General features: G+C 48.5%; 1 protein-coding gene across 1 annotated transcript in view; it reads right to left on the bottom strand.

The window, feature by feature from the left end:
- Window positions 1-5,480: 5,480 nt before the first annotated feature.
- Window positions 5,481-19,589, bottom strand: part of LOC149442249 (ecto-ADP-ribosyltransferase 5-like) — an 89,256-nt gene continuing 75,147 nt past the window's right edge. Inside the window, exon 5 of the mRNA XM_089656223.1 lies at window positions 5,481-6,567. Coding sequence (XP_089512349.1) covers window positions 6,473-6,567 — 95 coding nt within the window. The 3' untranslated portion in view covers window positions 5,481-6,472. The remainder of the gene's footprint in view (window positions 6,568-19,589) is intronic.

The raw sequence follows: 19,589 nt of genomic DNA, 5'->3' as shown, positions 1-19,589 counted from the left end.
TCTGTCGATTTCTCTGTTCATTACACTCAGAAGTTCCTCCCCTGTGTGACTACGTTCGCCCAGGCATACCAGGTGCAGCACAGCGTGACACCGTTGCGCCCTGCACATGTGATATGCCGGTCGGGTAATGGGACTTGGCACGGGGGTGGCGGCTGAGGACACGGCGGAAGAAGAGGTGGTAGAGGCGGACATGTTTGCTGGACCAAGGACGTGCAAACGTGGAGGCAAAAGCGTCGTGACCTGTCCAAGTTGCTGGTGCGGCTGTGCCGGCACCACGTTCACCCAGTGGGCCGTAAATGACATGTACTGTCCCTGACCGTAGTTACAGCTCCACACGTCGGCGCTGCCGTGCACTTTGGCAGAGACCGACATGCTCAAAGACTGGCCCACCATCTCTTCTACATGTGAATGCAGGGCTGGCATTGCCTTTTTGGCGAAGAAATGCCGGCTTGGCACTCTCCACCGCGGCGCGGCACAAGCCATCATTTCTCGGAAAGGTGCTGAGTCCACCACTTGGAAAGGGAGGGACTGCAGCACCAGCAACTTGGACAGGAGGACGTTCAGCTTTTGCACCGTCGGGTGCGTGCTCGCAAACTGTTGTCTCTTGGAAACGGATTCCAAGAAAGACTGCTGACGGAATCCGTGAAGAGGAGTAGCAGGAGAAGGAGCATCTGAACGAGCGGAAGATGCCAACGAGCGACAACTCCCCTCAGCAGAGGTGTTGGAGCCTTGACTGGCTGATAGAGGGCGATTGACGTCGGGTGACGGAGCAAGTAACGGAGCGGGTGATGGAGCGGGGGCTGGGGCAGGCAGAACCGCCGTATCTTTATCATGGTTTTCCCAGGCCACCAAATGGCGACGCTGCATATGCTGACGCAACGCTGTAGTCCCAACATGGGCCCCCTGGCCACGCTTGACTTTCTGGCCACATAGTTGACATACGGCTACGTTTACTTCCTCGGGCGGCTTGACGAAAAATTGCCACACCGCCGAGTAGGAAACTTTGCCCCCGCTACTCCTCACTGGCTGACTGCTACTTCCTCCGTGCACACCGGCACCACTACTGGCCGTGGTGGTAGGCTGCAGTGGAGCTGGTGCTCTACTCCGTGGCCGTTTGCCTCCACTGACACTGCTGCGACCCTGCTGCCTCCTGGCCAACCCACCGACTGTTTTGCTCGCTGCCAAGCTGGCACCCTCTTCTCCTGATGATGCGGAAGAAATTGCCTGATGACGACGAGGCTGCCAAGTGCGATCAGCCTCATCATCATCAATTAGGGTCTCCGCCTCACTACTAGCCCCCTCGGCTGCGTGTGGGTCAGGAGACAGACCTGTCTCTAGACCGGCTACCAAGCCACTCTCCTCGCCACTACTTCTTCGCCTGGCTGCTGAAGAGGCGGATGTCTCCCCCCGTTCCTGACCACCCTCTGTTAGCTCTTCCTCACTGTACAGTGGGGCTGAGCCCACAGCATGCGATACTTCGCTTCGTGAGGGAACAGCAAAGGACAGGGGCTGGTAGAGGACACGTGATTTCAGTGGGCTTGCTCCCGGGCCATGCCAACTAATGGTTGTGTCTGACGTACACACCGACCGTTGGCTGTAGTTGTCAGAGGTGACCTGGGAAGAGGAAGACGACCGAGCCAACCAGTCGATGACGGCAGGGTTGTCGGTGGAGACACGACCGCTGGATGACACCGGGAGCAATGGCCTCTGGCTGCGACTAGTGCTGCCTCGACCCCTTCCTCTGCTGCCACGTCTGCTTGCTCCTAAAACATTGCCTCCTCTGCCACTCCTCTGCATGTTGTCTGACATACTCTTTAATTCAACGATTATGTGTCCCTGAGTAACAATTCTGTGTCCCTGAGTAACAATTCTGTGTCTGTCCCTGAGTAACAATTCTGTGTCCCTGAGTAACAATTCTGTGTCCCTCAGTAACACTTCTGTGTCCTTCAGTAACAATTCTGTGTCCCTCAGTAACAATTCTGTGTCCCTCAGTAACAATTATGTGTCTGTCCCTGAGTAACAATTCTGTGTCTGTCCCTGAGTAACAATTCTGTGTCCCTCAGTAACAATTATGTGTCCCTCAGTAACAATTATGTGTCCCTCAGTAACAATTCTGTGTCTGTCCCTGAGTAACAATTATGTGTCCCTGAGTAACAATTCTGTGTCCCTCAGTAACAATTATGTGTCCCTCAGTAACAATTCTGTGTCCCTGAGTAACAATTCTGTGTCCCTCAGTAACAATTCTGTGTCTGTCCCTGAGTAACAATTCTGTGTCCCTCAGTAACAATTCTGTGTCCCTCAGTAACAATTCTGTGTCCCTCAGTAACAATTCTGTGTCTGTCCCTGAGTAACAATTCTGTGTCCCTGAGTAACAATTCTGTGTCCCTGAGTAACAATTCTGTGTCCCTCAGTAACAATTCTGTGTCCCTGAGTAACAATTCTGTGTCCCTCAGTAACAATTCTGTGTCTGTCCCTGAGTAACAATTCTGTGTCCCTGAGTAACAATTCTGTGTCCCTCAGTAACAATTCTGTGTACCTGAGTAACAATTCTGTGTCTCTCAGTAACAATTCTGTGTCCCTCAGTAACAATTATGTGTCTGTCCCTGAGTAACAATTCTGTGTCTGTCCCTGAGTAACAATTCTGTGTCTGTCCCTGAGTAACAATTCTGTGTCCCTCAGTAACAATTATGTGTCCCTCAGTAACAATTCTGTGTCTGTCCCTGAGTAACAATTATGTGTCTGTCCCTTAGTAACAATTTTGTGTCTGTCCCTGAGTAACAATTTTGTGTCTGTCCCTGAGTAACAATTCTGTGTCCCTCAGTAACAATTCTGTGTCCCTCAGTAACAATTCTGTGTCCCTCAGTAACAATTCTTTGTCTGTCCCTGAGTAACAATTCTGTGTCTGTCCCTGAGTAACAATTCTGTGTCCCTCAGTAACAACTCTGTGTCCCTCAGTAACAATTCTGTGTCCCTCAGTAACAATTCTGTGTCTGTCCCTGAGTAACAATTCTGTGTCTGTCCCTGAGTAACAATTCTGTGTCTGTCCCTGAGTAACAATTCTGTGTCCCTCAGTAACAATTCTGTGTCCCTCAGTAACAATTCTGTGTCTGTCCCTGAGTAACAGTTCTGTGTCCCTGAGTAACAGTTCTGTGTCCCTCAGTAACAATTCTGTGTCTGTCCCTGAGTAACAATTCTGTGTCCCTCAGTAACAATTATGTGTCCCTCAGTAACAATTCTGTGTCTGTCCCTGAGTAACAGTTCTGTGTCCCTCAGTAACAATTCTGTGTCTGTCCCTGAGTAACAATTCTGTGTCCCTCAGTAACAATTCTGTGTCCCTCAGTAACAATTCTGTGTCTGTCCCTGAGTAACAGTTCTGTGTCCCTGAGTAACAGTTCTGTGTCCCTGAGTAACAATTCTGTGTCCCTCAGTAACAATTCTGTGTCCCTCAGTAACAATTCTGTGTCCCTGAGTAACAATTCTGTGTCTGTCCCTGAGTAACAATTCTGTGTCCCTGAGTAACAATTCTGTGTCCCTGAGTAACAATTCTGTGTCCCTCAGTAACAATTCTGTGTCCCTCAGTAACAATTCTGTGTCTGTCCCTGAGTAACAATTATGTGTCCCTGAGTAACAATTCTGTGTCCCTCAGTAACAATTCTGTTCCCTCAGTAACAATTCTGTGTCTGTCCCTGAGTAACAATTCTGTGTCTGTCCCTGAGTAACAATTCTGTGTCTGTCCCTGAGTAACAATTCTGTGTCCCTGAGTAACAATTCTGTGTCCCTCAGTAACAATTCTGTGTCTGTCCCTGAGTAACAATTCTGTGTCCCTCAGTAACAATTCTGTGTCCCTCAGTAACAATTCTGTGTCTGTCCCTGAGTAACAATTCTGTGTCTGTCCCTGAGTAACAATTCAGTGTCTGTCCCTGAGTAACAATTCTGTGTCCCTAAGTAACGTTCCTGTGGCCCTAAGTAGCGATTCTGTGTCCCTAAGTAACGATTCTGTGGCCCTAAGTAACGTTTCTGTGGCCCTAAGTAACGTTTCTGTGTCCCTAAGTAACGATTCTGTGGCCCTAAGTAACGTTTCTGTGGCCCTAAGTAACGTTTCTGTGGCCCTAAGTAACGATTCTGTGGCCCTAAGTAACGTTTCTGTGTCCCTAAGTAACGTTTCTGTGGCCCTAAGTAACGATTCTGTGGCCCTAAGTAACGTTTCTGTGGCCCTAAGTAACGATTCTGTGGCCCTAAGTAACGTTTCTGTGGCCCTAAGTAACGATTCTGTGGCCCTAAGTAACGTTTCTGTGGCCCTAAGTAACGATTCTGTGGCCCTAAGTAACGTTTCTGTGGCCCTAAGTAACGTTTCTGTGGCCCTAAGTAACGTTTCTGTGTCCCTAAGTAACGTTTCTGTGTCCCTAACTCTCTCCCTGCATACAGCCAGGTCTGCCTCTGTTGAATGACTGGAGGCAAATGGAGAATTCTAAAATGGCCGCCATTTATAGCTCGACCATTACACAGTGCTGGCTGGCTGGCTGCTGATTGGCTAATGCGATCACATGTCATGAATGAATGCATTATGGGTCAGCGCGCCTTGTCTGCGTGCCTTCCCAGACATCCCCGCTCCGTCGCCGCACATGTCGCCGCCATTTTAGGAAAAATTTTTGATTCGCGCATCTGAAGTCTGCTAATTTTTGGATTTGACGCGAATCGAAATTTTCCTAATATTCGAAACGAATTCCACTTCGCCAAGTTCGATTCGCTCATCTCTACCCATCACACATATCACATGCTTTTAAATATTACTTCATTACACATGACTAGTGCTTAAGACAGATAAGGTTCAGACCTTTTATGAAATCTCCAATTATTATTATCCCCTATTTAGAATATCCTAAGATGGATGCTGGAACTACCCCAGCTGGATGACTTGCATGTGTGGTTAGCAAGTGGTACACATATCAGAACATATCCATGCCCCCCTCCCTTATGTCTGATGGGGCAGTCAGATGTATGAGGTTAGAAAAGGTCTCGATGTCTCTAACCAACTCAAGTAGAAAGTCGGGCAGCATTCAAACCAGAATGACAAGTTCACGTTTGGTGTAAACAAGTCTCTTTTGAGCAGGACATGTCTAGACACATCTCTCTTGGATATAACTGCATTTATAAAGTATATATGTAATATAGTTATTGAGCCTAGACCTGCACTTGGATTTGACTGGGAACAAGTGCTAGGTGCAATGGAATCACTGGGGGATTCATCAAGGTTTTTAAACTTCTGGTGATACTCCCTAACCCCAGCCAAAATGTGTTTTAGATTTTTTACCTTTTGGCTGAAGTGTGCATAGTTCAGACCTCTGCAGTTGTTGTTTTTTTTTGCTGAATAAATCTACGAATGAAGGACCACACCACAATATGCAAGTCCAGTTACATGTGTTTTTTCCCAAAGATAAATTATTTACAAAGTCAATGTGTTTCGGAGGTTGTAGCCCTGCCCCTTCATCAAGGCTAGAATACAAAACAAATATACATGAAGACATTTTTTTTTTCATCATTGTAATTCATGATTATAAAAAGCTAGGGGCAAGATCAAATACCAATAAGCAAATTAATACAATAAAAAGATATTACATTAAAAATATTATTGGTTGTAAAAATGGAAATCAAAATGATAATGATTGTGCCCAAGACAATGTTGATAATAATGAAATTCATCACAAACATACTTAAAAAATTTCCTAATAAAGGTAGAGTATGAAACTGATATTAGTGACAATAATATTGGTAAAGTTATCAATTAAGATATAATACTAATATTGCTAAGCATGTATACAATAATGACTAATAATGACTATCATTATTTATTTATTATATAAAAAATGTATTAGGATATTAAATGTAAATTTGAATGATTAATTGATTTATGAAATGTAAAAATTAAAAACCACATTTTTATTAACATAACAACATATAAGGAAAAACAACAAATATGAAATTAATATATAAAAATTATGATGCTGATTGTCTAAGATGCCATTCCTAAATGACTATTATATGTATAATTAACCTATATAAAATATAGACTATTGATGAGTATAGATTACAAGTAAAAAAACTTCGTATGCTGATCATGGTCACCTAAAATTCTAAATAATACAAATAAAATGACTATTCAAAAGATGAAATGAGGGGGACGGAAGTCACTGGGACAGGTGGACACACTATTCACAATCTAATAACGTTTTTTTTTTTTTTTTTGCTCCTGTATCCATCTCATCAATTCTTGTACCTCTGACCCCTGTCACTGGAGTAGTAAGTGTGGAGAAATATCAGCAAAAACCCAACAGAGGTTATAACCCTTCCTAGCTCAATCCAAAAATAAAACTTACAATTTGTTTGAAGTATAACAATGTCACCATATGAGCACAAAAATGGGATGTGATAGAGGAGTTTACACAGTGCTGAGGTACATTAGCATGGGGTGACCTCAGAAAAGGGTGACAAACTGCAGATTCAGCATAACAGTCAGTCCGGTAATGATGACGTGAGTCCCAGGATCAGAATACAGAAATCTTGTCAAACCTGATGAGATATAATAATACCTGAGGTCAATATACCACCTGTATGTATGTATATATATATATATATATATATATATATATTTATTTCAGGTACTTATATAGCACCATCAACTTACACAGCACTTTACATATATATTGTACATTCACATCAGTCCGTAACCCTCAAGGAGCGTACAATCTAAGGTCCCTAACTCACATTCATACATACACATATTAGGGCCAATTTAGACAGGAGCCAATTAACCTACCAGCATGTCTTTGGAGTGTGGGAGGAAACTGGAATACCTGGAGGAAACCCACGCAGGCACAGGAAGAACATGAAAACTCCAGGCAGGTGGTGCCGTGGTTGGGATTTGAACCGGCAACCCTAGTACTGCCAGGCAGAAGTGCTAACCACTTAGCCACTGTGCCGCCCCGTATATACAGGTGAAACTCCAAAAATTAGAATATCATGCAAAAGTTCATTTATTTCAGTGCAGCAACTTAAAAGGTGAAACTAATATATGAGATAGACTCATTACATGCAAAGCAACATAGTTCAAGCCGTGATTTGTCATAATTGTGATGATTATGGTTTGCAGCTCATGAAAACCCCAAATCCACAATCTCAGAAAATGAGAATATTGTGAAAAGGTGGAATATTCTCGGCTCAGAGTGTCCCACTCTAATCAGATAATTAAGCCATAACACCTGCAAAGGGTTCCTGAGCCTTTAAATGGTCTCTCAGTCTGGTTCAGTAGGAATCACAATCATGGGAAAGACTGCTGACCTGACAGTTGTGCAGAAAACCATCATTGACACCCTCCATAAGGAGGGAAAGCCTCAAAAGGGAATTGCAAAAGAAGTTGGATGTTCCCAAAGTGCTGTATCAAAGCACATTAATAGAAAGTTATGTGGAAGGGAAAAGCGTGAAAGAAAAAGGTGCACAAGCAGCAGGGATGACCGCAGCCTGGAGAGGATTGTCAGGAAAAGGCCATTCAAAAGTGTTGGGGACTTTCACAAGGAGTGGCCTGAGGCTGGAGTCAGTGCATCAAGAGCCACCACACACAGACTATCCTGGCCATGGGCTTCAAATGTCGTATACCTCTTGTCAAGCCACTCCTGAACAACAAACAACGTCAGAAGTGTCTTACCTGGGCTAAAGAAAAACAGACTTGGTCTGTTGCTCAGTGGTCCAAAGTCCTCTTTTCTGATGAGAGCAACTTTTGCATCTCATTTGGAAACCAAGGACCCCGAGTATGGAGGAAGAATGGAGAGGCCCAAGGACCCCGAGTATGGAGGAAGAATGGAGAGGCACAAGGACCCCGAGTATGGAGGAAGAATGGAGAGGCCCAAGGACCCCGAGTATGGAGGAAGAATGGAGAGGCACAAGGACCCCGAGTATGGAGGAAGAATGGAGAGGCACACACTGCAAGATGCTTGAAGTCCAGTGTGAAGTTTCCACAGTCTGTGTTGATTTGGGGAGCCGTCATCTGCTGGTGTTGGTCCGCTGTGCTTCATTAAGTCCAGGGTCAACGCAGCCGTCTACCAGGAGATTTTGGAGCACTTCATGCTTCCTTCCACAGACAAGCTTTATGGGGATGCTGACTTCATTTTCCAGCAGGACTTGGCACCTGCCCACACTGCCAAAAGCACCAAAACCTGGTTCAATGACTGTGGGATTACTGTGCTTGATCGGCTAGCAAACTCGTCTGACTTGAACCCCATGGAGAATCTATGGGACATTGCCAAGAGAAAGATGAGAGACATGAGACCGAACAATGCAGAAGAGCTGAAGGCCGCTATTGAAGCATCCTGGTCTTCCATAACACCTCAGCAGTGCCACAAGCTGATAGCGTCCATGCCACGCCGCATTGAGGCAGTAATTGCTGCAAAAGGGGCCCAAACCAAGTACTGAGTACATATGCATGCTTCTACTTTTCAGAGGTCCGATATTGTTCTATGTACAATCCTTGTTTTATTGATTGCATGTAATATTCTAATTTTCTGAGATTGTGGATTTGGGGTTTTCATGAGCTGTAAGCCATAATCATCACAATGATGACAAATCACGGCTTGAACTATCTTGCTTTGCATGTAATGAGTCTATCTCATATATTAGTTTCACCTTTTAAATTGCATTACTGAAATAAATGAACTTTTGCACAATATTCTAATTTTTCAAGTTTCACCTGTGTATGTATATATATATATATATATATATATCAATTATTAATTCAATAATCATAATAACAAAATAATAATTAATTTAATTAATTAATCAATTATTTTATGATAATGGTGTTTATTTGATCAAATACTATTTCCATAAAAATACTTTTATATACCCATGACATATTCTGCAGCGCTCTTAAGAGAACGCTGAGCCAGTCACATCATTATCTGCACTTAGAGGTTGCTTGTGCTGTAGCTCTCTCTCTCTCTCCAGACACTAAGGGGCAGGTCTGCCTGCCTAGCCCCAGAGAGAATGGATGATTTTGGGAATGACCCAGGCAATGTTCCCCTTGAGGGACCCAACTTGCACTCTCAGGTTTCATCTCCACCCGAGGACCTTGGTTGTGGCCCTAAAAAAGGGAATCCTTTCCTGCCTTCAGAGAGCAGGTTGCTGACCGTTTGGTTTATATTGCAAAGAAGGAGGAAAAGCTGGTAAACCCGAAAGCTGATTACAAGAAAAATAAAGTTTTGATGATAAAACATGGAGCAGTAGGTAGCAGAGTCTGAAGCCAGAGCTGAGAGTTTTGAAGGATGCCATAAAGAAGCAGCAGAGTCTGGTCAAAACACTGAAGGAAAAGAATGGAGCATTCATGGAAAAGTTCCAGAATGAGGAAAAGTTCAGGAAAATGAAGGGATACACCAGTTGTGTCAAAGCTTCAGCATCGGTAGTGGTAGAATGGGTGGAGAGCGAGGAGGGGGTTCTGGATGCTGCACCTGGTATCCCATCCACCTCAGGATCTGTGTCACTAAAGGAAATGGTGGCCTCTGCCTCACTCAACCTCAACCTCCCCAACAAGCTGGAGGAACAGCACAGGAGATAGAGGAAAATGGCGGAGGGCTGCTAAACTTTACTAATTAAATGGAGTCTCCTTTAAATGGATGAACCTTTCGGTTTTTGTTGGATTCATCTGATGAGGATGATGGTGAGAACTCTGTACCTGGTCCTGTAAAGGGAAAACTTACAAAAAAACATGATTTATTAAAACTGACAGTATGGACTCCAGTATGGAGAGCAGTGTGCAGAGCAGAGTTTTTGAGGGAAAACTTGTGTCCACACAAAGCTCTGCAGTGAAGATGGCTGCTGTGGCTGCAGGACTGAACTCTACTGATACTGGGAATTCTCTGACTCTGGACTCTGTAAAGGTGAGACCTGGCATTAATTTTGAACAATCCCTGCTGGTAGCTGCAAATGCAGCAGAAAATGGTGGGAGGGAAAATGTCAGCTGCACTGTGAAAGGGGCTACTGAAACCCAGGGGAGAGTGACAAGGAGTGGGAGACTTTTGCCTAAGAGGAGTATGTTGGGGGAGTAGGTGAAGACAGAGACATCTGGTGTGAGTGGGTCTGCTCAGAGCAGTAGTTCCACAACTGAAAGAATGTGAAGGATAAAGCTGCCTGTAAAGATGGAAAAGAGAATGCATGTGTGGTGGTGAACGGAGTGACAGCTGCTGCTGCCTGTGATGGTAATTTGCAGATCGGGGGTTCTGAGGCTCCTACAACCAATGGGAAGGGTGCAGTTATAAGGTCTGGAGCATCTAGTACTACAAGTAAAACTTACAATATGCTAGGGCTCTGGCTGGAAGGAGGGGGTCACATCAGGCTTTCAGCTCAGGGGGGAAGTCTGCTGCACGCCTGCTGTCTGCACTCCTATCCTTCAGGTGGTGGAATGTGGTGCAGCTCAGGTGGAAGAATGGGGCTGCTTTCCTTATCAGGAGGTTGATTGTGAACAAGATTTTGGCATTGGGTTTTAAGGCTGATGACATCTTTGCTTTAATCAGTTTGGTGGGTTCCTTTGAGTATAATCTGTCCTTTGTTTGCTGGAGCCTCTCAATATTTTCTGGGAGAAGTATGAGCATGTGTATAAGGGTCTGCCAGATTGGCAGTGACTTGTCCCAAAACTCTTGCACCCCTTTATCACCTGATGGATAAATGCATGCACTAGCTGTTGGGATTTGAGCACAAGTATATCTTGTTTGTCATCCTAAAACTTGTCTCACACAAACCTCTTGTTAAGAATGTCACCATCCTAGTAAGGAATGAATCAATCCCTTCTGCTGACTTGTCTTTCTGGCTGAGATTTGGGGAGTTACCCCTCTGAAGAACATTGTGGATGAGAGGGGGTTATGGACTGGTGGATGGTCAGTGCAGATTAGGCTGTATGTGTGTGGCAATGTGGTCCAGCATCTGCCCTCCTCAGCCTTCATTAGGAAGGATAGGATCATTCTCTACCCTGGACAGCCCAAGCTCTGTAATAAGTGCGGTTAAGTGGTTAATTTCACCTCCTTATGTCCAAAGATGAAGTGCTCTCTGTGTCAGGACCTGAGGCATCTGGCTAAAGATTGCAATATTATCAGATGCAATCTTTGTTATAAGATCAACCATGCTTACAGCCAGTGCCCTGAGGTCAAGCATAACCAGTCAGCTTTGGTGGACATGAAGGAGGCAGAGGAGAAGGGGGCTGTGCCAGGGGTCCCCAATGTCTCTGTCCCTGGTGTCTTAGTGGTATGAGTGTCTTATGGTCCGTCCAATGTTGTGTCATCCCCTTGAGTCAGTGTCAGTGGATGTTATGTCTGATCCTCCTGTTTAAGTCTCCCCAGAGGTAGTGGGGCTGTGGAGGGAGCTTAACCAGTGTGTGCGATCATCAGTGTCTGAAGATCAGAAGGGCGTGAGGCACCAGGGGGTGGATTGAATGATGATGGGGGTGCTGAGGTGAAAGTTGGGGGAATCGGGGGGGGGGGGGCATTGCAGTCAGGGTTGTCACATGATGATATGGAGTGGTTGGAGGCAAAAAAAAAGTCTGGGAAGAAGAAGAGGAAGAAGGATGTGCCTGTACCTGAACCTGGAAGGGTGGAGGTTTCTAACACAATTAATGTGTAATATGAAGGGTTCTTCTGGTGATGAGTTGGTGATTTCCATGGGGGAGGAATTACAGAAGACAATCAAGTGTGAAGGGTCTCCGAGTAGGGAGGGTGGCTAAGAAACCTGTACCTCAATCATCCTGATGGCGGTTCCCAGTCCTTTAAAGGTAGCGACCATTAATGTCGCTAACATAAAATCAGTGGTGCGAATTTGAACCAACAAACCTAGTACTGCCAGGCGGAAGTGCTAACCATTTAGTCACTGTACTGCCCATATATATATATATATATATATATATATATATATAACTAAGTTTTAATTACGCTGTTTGTTTGGGGGGGGGGTGGGCATGCTACTTGACACAGGATTCACTTTTCAGATAGGCAGTAGTAAGAGCAGTACGGATAGTTTTTTGTTTGTTTTTTTTTAGGGGAACTCCACCTTCTCAGCTCCAGTGTGTCAGGTGGTGGAGTCTTCCAATCACTGTATTCTGTCTGTGATTCTGAATAGCCCCGATACACCACCTAGGGGGAGGGATAACTGGAAGCTGAATTTGACACTTCTGGACGATGAGAAGGTGAGTCATGGACTTTTGCAGCAGTAAGTCATAGTGGTGGGAGCTTAAAAAATGAAGCATTGTTGGGTTTTTAAATGCCATAGGAAGAAATAAACAGCTTGTCAACTACTAGCGTCTGCAGGGGACACTTGATAGGCTTGTCTCGAATAATGGAGATCCGGGGATTATCTCTGAGGTTAAATTCTTGCTCAGGAAATGACAATATGACCAGAATGGTTCTGGAAAGGGATTATGGAAAATATCACTCTCCCGACCCTTGTTGTAGGCCTGGTTGACAATACAGGTTCCCTGGGAATGCTCTGGAGAGGAGGGTTGTTGAATCTGCCTTTATCGAGCTGCTGGCCTTGAGGGATTGCCCAGGCCCTGTTTTGTGGGAGGGTCTGTGTTTGATTGATCTGAAGAGAACCCCTTTCAAATTTATGGATTTGGCTTGGTGATCATTCCATGGCAGACTCTATGTGAAGGGAAACCTGAAGCATTGCTCTGTGGAGAATCATAGTTGTCCAAGAGTGGAGTGTGGTGGGGTAGAGAAGACGATGGACCAATATAGGAATCTATAAGTGGGTGGGCGGGGCTCTGGGTATCCCTTTCCTTTCCCGCTTGAGTCAATTTACGCAATCTTTACATATATATTGTATATTCACATCAGTCCCTAACCCTCAAGGCGCATACAATCTAAGTTCCCTAACTTACATTCATACACATACTAGGCTCTCATCCTACCTGTCACAACGCTCTTTCAGCGTTATCTATAACGCTACTACCTCCCCCTCACTCCCCCTCTCTGTTGGGGTTCCTTAAGGCTCCGTCCTCGGGCCCCTTCTCTTCTCCATCTACACCTCCTCCCTTGGCCAACTCATACACTCTCACATCTTTAACTACAACCTCTATGCACAAATCTATCTCTCAACCCCCCACCTCACCCCCTCATTCTCGCCCGAATCACACACCTACTGAGCGACATATCAGACTTTATGTCGCCCCACTTCCTTAAACTGAACCTCTCCAAAACCGTGTTTCTTGTCTTCCCCCCAGCCCGCACACCACCCCCCATTGACTTCTCCATCACATCGAACAATGCCACCATCAAACCCGCCCCGCAGGCCAGAGTACTTGGTGTCATTCTGGACTCCAACCTATCCTTCCAGCCCCAAGTCCAATCTTTAACAAACTCATGCAGACTCCACCTCCTCAACATCGCCAATATACGCACATTCCTAACCCCAGAAACCACTAAACAGCTCATCCACTCCCTCATCATATCACGACTTGACTACTGCAACTCCCTCCTTACTGGCCTGCCTCGCCACAGGCTATCCCCACTTCAGTCGATCCTGAATACGGCTGCCAGACTCATTCACCTTTCCAACCGCTAAATTTCCACCACCCCCCTCTGCCAATCCCTCCACTGGCTTCCGATTGCGCAACGGATCAAATTCAAAATCCTAACACTGACGTACAAAGCTGTCCACCATACTGCCCCGAACTACATCACTGACCTAATATCCAAGTACCGCCCAGCACGCACACTCTGCTCCTCACAAGACCTCTTTCTCTCTAGTTCCCTGGTCTCCTCCTCCCATGCCCGCCTCCAGGACTTCTCCAGGGTGTCACCCTTCCTCTGGAACTCCCTGCCCCAACCCATCAGACTATCACCTACTCTCCTCTCCTTTAGGCGCACCCTGAAAACCCACCTCTTCAGGGAAGCCTACCCCTGCTAACTTGCCGACCTCCTCCACTCTTCCTACCACTCCATCCCCCACAGCTATCTCCTCCTCTGCCACCATCCCCTCCCTCCTAGATTGTAAGCTCGAAAGAGCAGGGCCCTCGATCCCCTCATGTTTTGCATTGTATTGTTATTGTTCTGTCGCATGTTCTGTCCCCCTTTGTAATGTACAGCGCTGAGCGAACTGTTGGCGCTTTATAAATACTGTATAATAATAATAATAATAATACTAGTAATACTAGGGACAATTTAGACATGATCCCATTTACATACCAGCATGTCTTTGGAGTGTGGAAAGAAACTGGAGTACCCGGAGGAATCCCACAATGGCACAGGGAGAGCATACAAACTTCAGGCAAGTGGTGTGAATTTGAAACAACGACCCTAGTACTGCCAGGCGGAAGTGCTAACCATTTAGTCACTGTGCAGCCCATATATATATAACTATGTTTTAATTACACTGTTTGGGGGGGGCATGCTACTTGTAGCGTTTTTTAACAAAATGCTGGGAAAGTCATGCAAACATCCAAAAGGTAAAAGTGGGTCAACTTAAGGCCATGCTCCAAATCTACTGAAATCTCACCCCCAGCCTAAAATTACCTTTGTATGTTTGAGGATTCCTCTCCATTTTCTACACGCATTACCTCTAGAGATGAGCGAAGTATTCAAAAATTCGATTCGACTGATTCGGCAAATTCGTGAAAAAATTTTGATTCGAGTCGAATATATTCGCTGCAAATTTAACTTATAAAAGGATGTTTCTAGGCTTCAGAGAGCCTTTATATTAGTGCAGAACACTGTACCTTTAATTTAAATGCCCTTGGAGTCTGCTGGGGAAGAGAAATAATACTGACAGTCAGTATGACATGCAGATGAGTGCCGTCGATCTTAGAATCACCGCACACTTCACTCATTTGGGCAGTCACGGGGCCAAAACCAGAGTGTGGAGCCACAGTGTGGCGGTGGAGGCAGCAGCAATGGGAGGCCATACAGCACCCTATGACAAAATGGAACCCACCAGCAGTGTGAGGAGACCTGAAAGTGGCACATGGCAGAGTGTGGCGATGGAGACAGCAGCAATGGGAGGCCGTACAGGGACCCATGACACACTCTGGACCTGGCAGCAGCATGAGGAGGCGGTACAGGGGCCCATGACAGATTACGGGCCTGGCAGCAGCATGAGGAGTCGGTACGGGGCCCATGGCAGATTACGGGCCTGGCAGCAGCAATGGGAGGCCGTACAGGGACCCATGACACACTCTGGACCTGGCAGCAGCATGAGGAGGCGGTACAGGGGCCCATGACAGATTACGGGCCTGGCAGCAGCATGAGGAGTCGGTACGGGGGCCCATGACACACTCTGGACCTGGCAGCAGCATGAGGAGGCGGTACAGGGGCCCATGACAGATTACGGGCCTGGAAGCAGCATGAGGAGTCGGTACGGGGGCTCATGGCAGATTACGGGCCTGGCAGCAGCAATGGGAGGCCGTACAGCACCCTATGACAAAATGGAACCCACCAGCAGTGTGAGGAGACCTGAAAGTGGCACATGGCAGAGTGTGGCGATGGAGACAGCAGCAATGGGAGGCCGTACAGGGACCCATGACACACTCTGGACCTGGCAGCAGCATGAGTAGGCGGTACAGGGGCCCATGACAGATTACGGGCCTGGCAGCAGCATGAGGAGTTGGTACGGGGGCCCATGGCAGATTACGGGCCTGGCAGCAGCAATGGGAGGCCGTACAGGGACCCATGACACACTCTGGACCTGGCAGCAGCATGAGGAGGCGGTACAGGGGCCCATGACAGATTACGGGCCTAGCAGCAGCATGAGGAGTCGGTACGGGGGCCCATGACACACTCTGGACCTGGCAGCAGCATGAGGAGGCGGTACAGGGGCGCATGACAGATTACGAGCCTGGCAGCAGCAACTTGGACAGGAGGACGTTCAGCTTCTGCACCGTCGGGTGCGTGCTCGCAAACTGTTGTCTCTTGGAAACGGATTCCAAGAAAGACTGCTGACGGAATCCGTGAAGAGGAGTAGCAGGAGAAGGAGCATCTGAACGAGCGGAATATGCCAACAAGCGACAACAGGGGCCCATGACAGATTACGGGCCTGGCAGCAGCATGAGGAGTCGGTACGGGGGCCCATGGCAGATTACGGGCCTTGCAGCAGCAATGGGAGGCCATACAGCACCCTATGACAAAATGGAAACCCACCAGCAGTGTGAGGAGACCTGAAAGTGGCACATGGCAGAGTGTGGCGATGGAGACAGCAGCAATGGGAGGCGGTACAGGGACCCATGAGACACTGTGGACCTGGCAGCAGCATGAGGAGGCGGTACAGGGGCCCATGGCAGATTAGGGGCCTGGCAGCAGCAATGGGAGGCCCGTAATCTGCCAGCACTCTATGACAAAATGGAACACACCAGCAGTGTGAGGAGACCTGAAAGTGGCACATGGCATGACACACTGTGGACCTGGCAGCAGCATGAGGAGGCGGTACAGGGGCCCATGGCAGATTATGGGCCTGGCAGCAGCTATGGGAGGCCCTTAATCTGCCAGCATCCTATGACAAAATGGAACCCAGCAGCAGTGTGAGGAGACCTGAAAGTGGCACATGGCAGAGTGTGGCGATGGAGACAGCAGCAATGGGAGGCGGTACAGGGACCCATGAGACACTGTGGAGCTGGCAGCAGCATGAGGAGGCGGTACAGAGGCCCATGGCAGATTAAGGCCTGGCAGCAGCAATGGGAGGCCCGTAATCTGCCAGCACCCTATGACAAAATGGAACCCTGGGCTGGGGCAGGCAGAACCGCCGTATCTTTATCACGGTTTTCCCAGGCCACCGAATGGCGACGCTGCATATGCTGACGCAACGCTGTAGTCCCAACATGGGCCCCCTGGCCACGCTTGACTTTCTGGCCACATAGTCGACATACGGCTACGTTTACTTCCTCGGGCGACTTGACGAAAAATTGCCACACCGCCGAGTAGGAAACTTTGCCCCCGCTACTCCTCACTGGCTGACTGCTACTTCCTCTGTGCACACTGGCACCACTACTGGCCGTGGTGGTAGGCTGCAGTGGAGCTGGTGCTCTACTCCGTGGCCGTTTGCCTCCACTGACACTGCTGCGACCCTGCTGCCTCCTGGCAGCGGCAATGGGAAGCCGTACAGGGACCCATGACACACTCTGGACCTGGCAGCAGCATGAGGAGGCGGTACGGGGGCCCATGGCAGATTAGGAGCCTGGCAGCAGCTATGGGAGGCCCGTAATCTGCCAGCATCCTATGACAAAATGGAACCCAGCAGGAGTGTGAGGAGACCTGAAAGTGGCACATGGCAGAGTGTGGCGATGGAGACAGCAGCAATGGCAGGCGGTACAGGGACCCATGAGACACTGTGGACCTGGCAGCAGCATGAGGAGGCGGTACAGGGGCCCATGGCAGATTAGGGGCCTGGCAGCAGCTATGGGAGACGCCCGTAATCTGCCAGCAACCTATGACAAAATGGAACCCAGCAGGAGTGTGAGGAGACCTGAAAGTGGCACATGGCAGAGTGTGGTGATGGAGACAGCAGCAATGGGAGGCGGTACAGGGACCCATGAGACACTGTGGACCTGGCAGCAGCATGAGGAGGCAGTACAGGGGCCCATGGCAGATTACAGGCCTGGCAGCAGCAATGGGAGACGCCCGTAATCTGCCAGCAAAATATGACAAAATGGAACCCAGCAGGAGTGTGAGGAGACCTGAAAGTGGCACATGGCAGAGTGTGGCGATGGAGACAGCAGCAATGGGAGGCAGTACAGGGACCCATGAGACACTGTGGACCTGGCAGCAGCATGAGGAGGCGGTACAGGGGCCCATGGCAGATTAGGGGCCTGGCAGCAGCTATGGGAGACGCCCGTAATCTGCCAGCAACCTATGACAAAATGGAACCCAGCAGGAGTGTGAGGAGACCTGAAAGTGGCACATGGCAGAGTGTGGCGATGGAGACAGCAGCAATGGGAGGCCTTACAGGGACCCATGAGACACTGTGGACCTGGCAGCAGCATGAGGAGGCGGTACAGGGGCCCATGGCAGATTAGGGGCCTGGCAGCAGCTATGGGAGACGCCCGTAATCTGCCAGCAACCTATGACAAAATGGAACCCAGCAGGAGTGTGAGGAGACCTGAAAGTGGCACATGGCAGAGTGTGGCGATGGAGACAGCAGCAATGGGAGGCCTTACAGGGACCCATGAGACACTGTGGACCTGGCAGCAGCATGAGGAGGCGGTACAGGGGCCCATGGCAGATTAGGGGCCTGGCAGCAGCTATGGGAGGCCCGTAATCTGCCAGCATCCTATGACAAAATGGAACCCAGCAGGAGTGTGAGGAGACCTGAAAGTGGCACATGGCAGAGTGTGGCGATGGAGACAGCAGCAATGGGAGGCGGTAAAGGGACCCATGAGACACTGTGGACCTGGCAGCAGCATGAGGAGGCGGTACGGGGGCCCATGGCAGATTACAGGCCTGGCAGCATCAATGGGAGACGCCCGTAATCTGCCAGCAACCTATGACAAAATGGAACCCAGAAGCAGTGTGAGGAGACCTGAAAGTGGCACAGGGCAGAGTGTGGCGATGGAGACAGCAGCAATGGGAGGCGGTACAGGGACCCATGAGACACTGTGGACCTGGCAGCAGCATGAGGAGGCGGTACAGGGGCCCATGGCAGATTAGGGGCCTGGCAGCAGCAATGGGAGATGCCCGTAATCTGCCAGCAACCTATGACAAAATAGAACCCAGCAGGAGTGTGAGGAGACCTGAAAGTGGCACATGGCAGAGTGTGGCGATGGAGACAGCAGCAATGGGAGGCCGTACAGGAACCCATGAGAGACTCTGGACCTGGCAGCAGCATGAGGAGACGGTACGGGGGCCCATGGCAGATTACGGGCCTGGCAGCAGTAATGGGAGGCCCGTAATCTGCCAGCACTCTATGACAAAATGGAACACACCAGCAGTGTGAGGAGACCTGAAAGTGGCACATGGCAGAGTGTGGCGATGGAGACAGCAGCAATGGGAGGCCGTACAGGGACCCATGAGAGACTCTGGACCTGACAGCAGCATGATGAGGCGGTACGGGGGCCCATGGCAGATTACGGGCCTGGCAGCAGCAATGGGAGGCCCGTAATCTGCCAGCACCCTATGACAAAATGGAACACACCAGCAGTGTGAGGAGACCTGAAAGTGGCACATGGCAGAGTGTGGCGATGGAGACAGCAGCAATGGGAGGCGGTACAGGGACCCATGAAACACTGTGGACCTGGCAGCAGCATGAGGAGGCGGTACGGGGGCCCATGGCAGATTACAGGCCTGGCAGCAGCAATGGGAGGCCCGTAATCTGCCAGCACCCTATGACAAAATGGAACCCAGCAGGAGTGTGAGGAGACCTGAAAGTGGCACATGGCAGGGGCATGATTCATGGCGGATTTAGTCAGTTGTGTCAGGAACTGGTGGTTTGAAATCCAGACTAATCCACGCCTGATTCATTTTCACAAGCGTGAGTCTCTCCACACTTTGGGTGGACAGTCGTGTCCTCCGCGGAGTTACAATACCTCCTGCCGCACTAAACACGCGCTAGGATGCCACGCTACTGGCCGGGCATGACAG

Source organism: Staurois parvus, unplaced genomic scaffold (assembly GCF_062004578.1).
Source record: "Staurois parvus isolate SC_StPar_1 unplaced genomic scaffold, SC_StPar_1.0 ptg000897l, whole genome shotgun sequence".
Classification (NCBI taxonomy): domain Eukaryota; kingdom Metazoa; phylum Chordata; class Amphibia; order Anura; family Ranidae; genus Staurois; species Staurois parvus.
The sequence above is the reverse complement of the archived record's forward strand: the minus strand, read 5'-3'. Positions and strand labels throughout refer to the sequence as shown.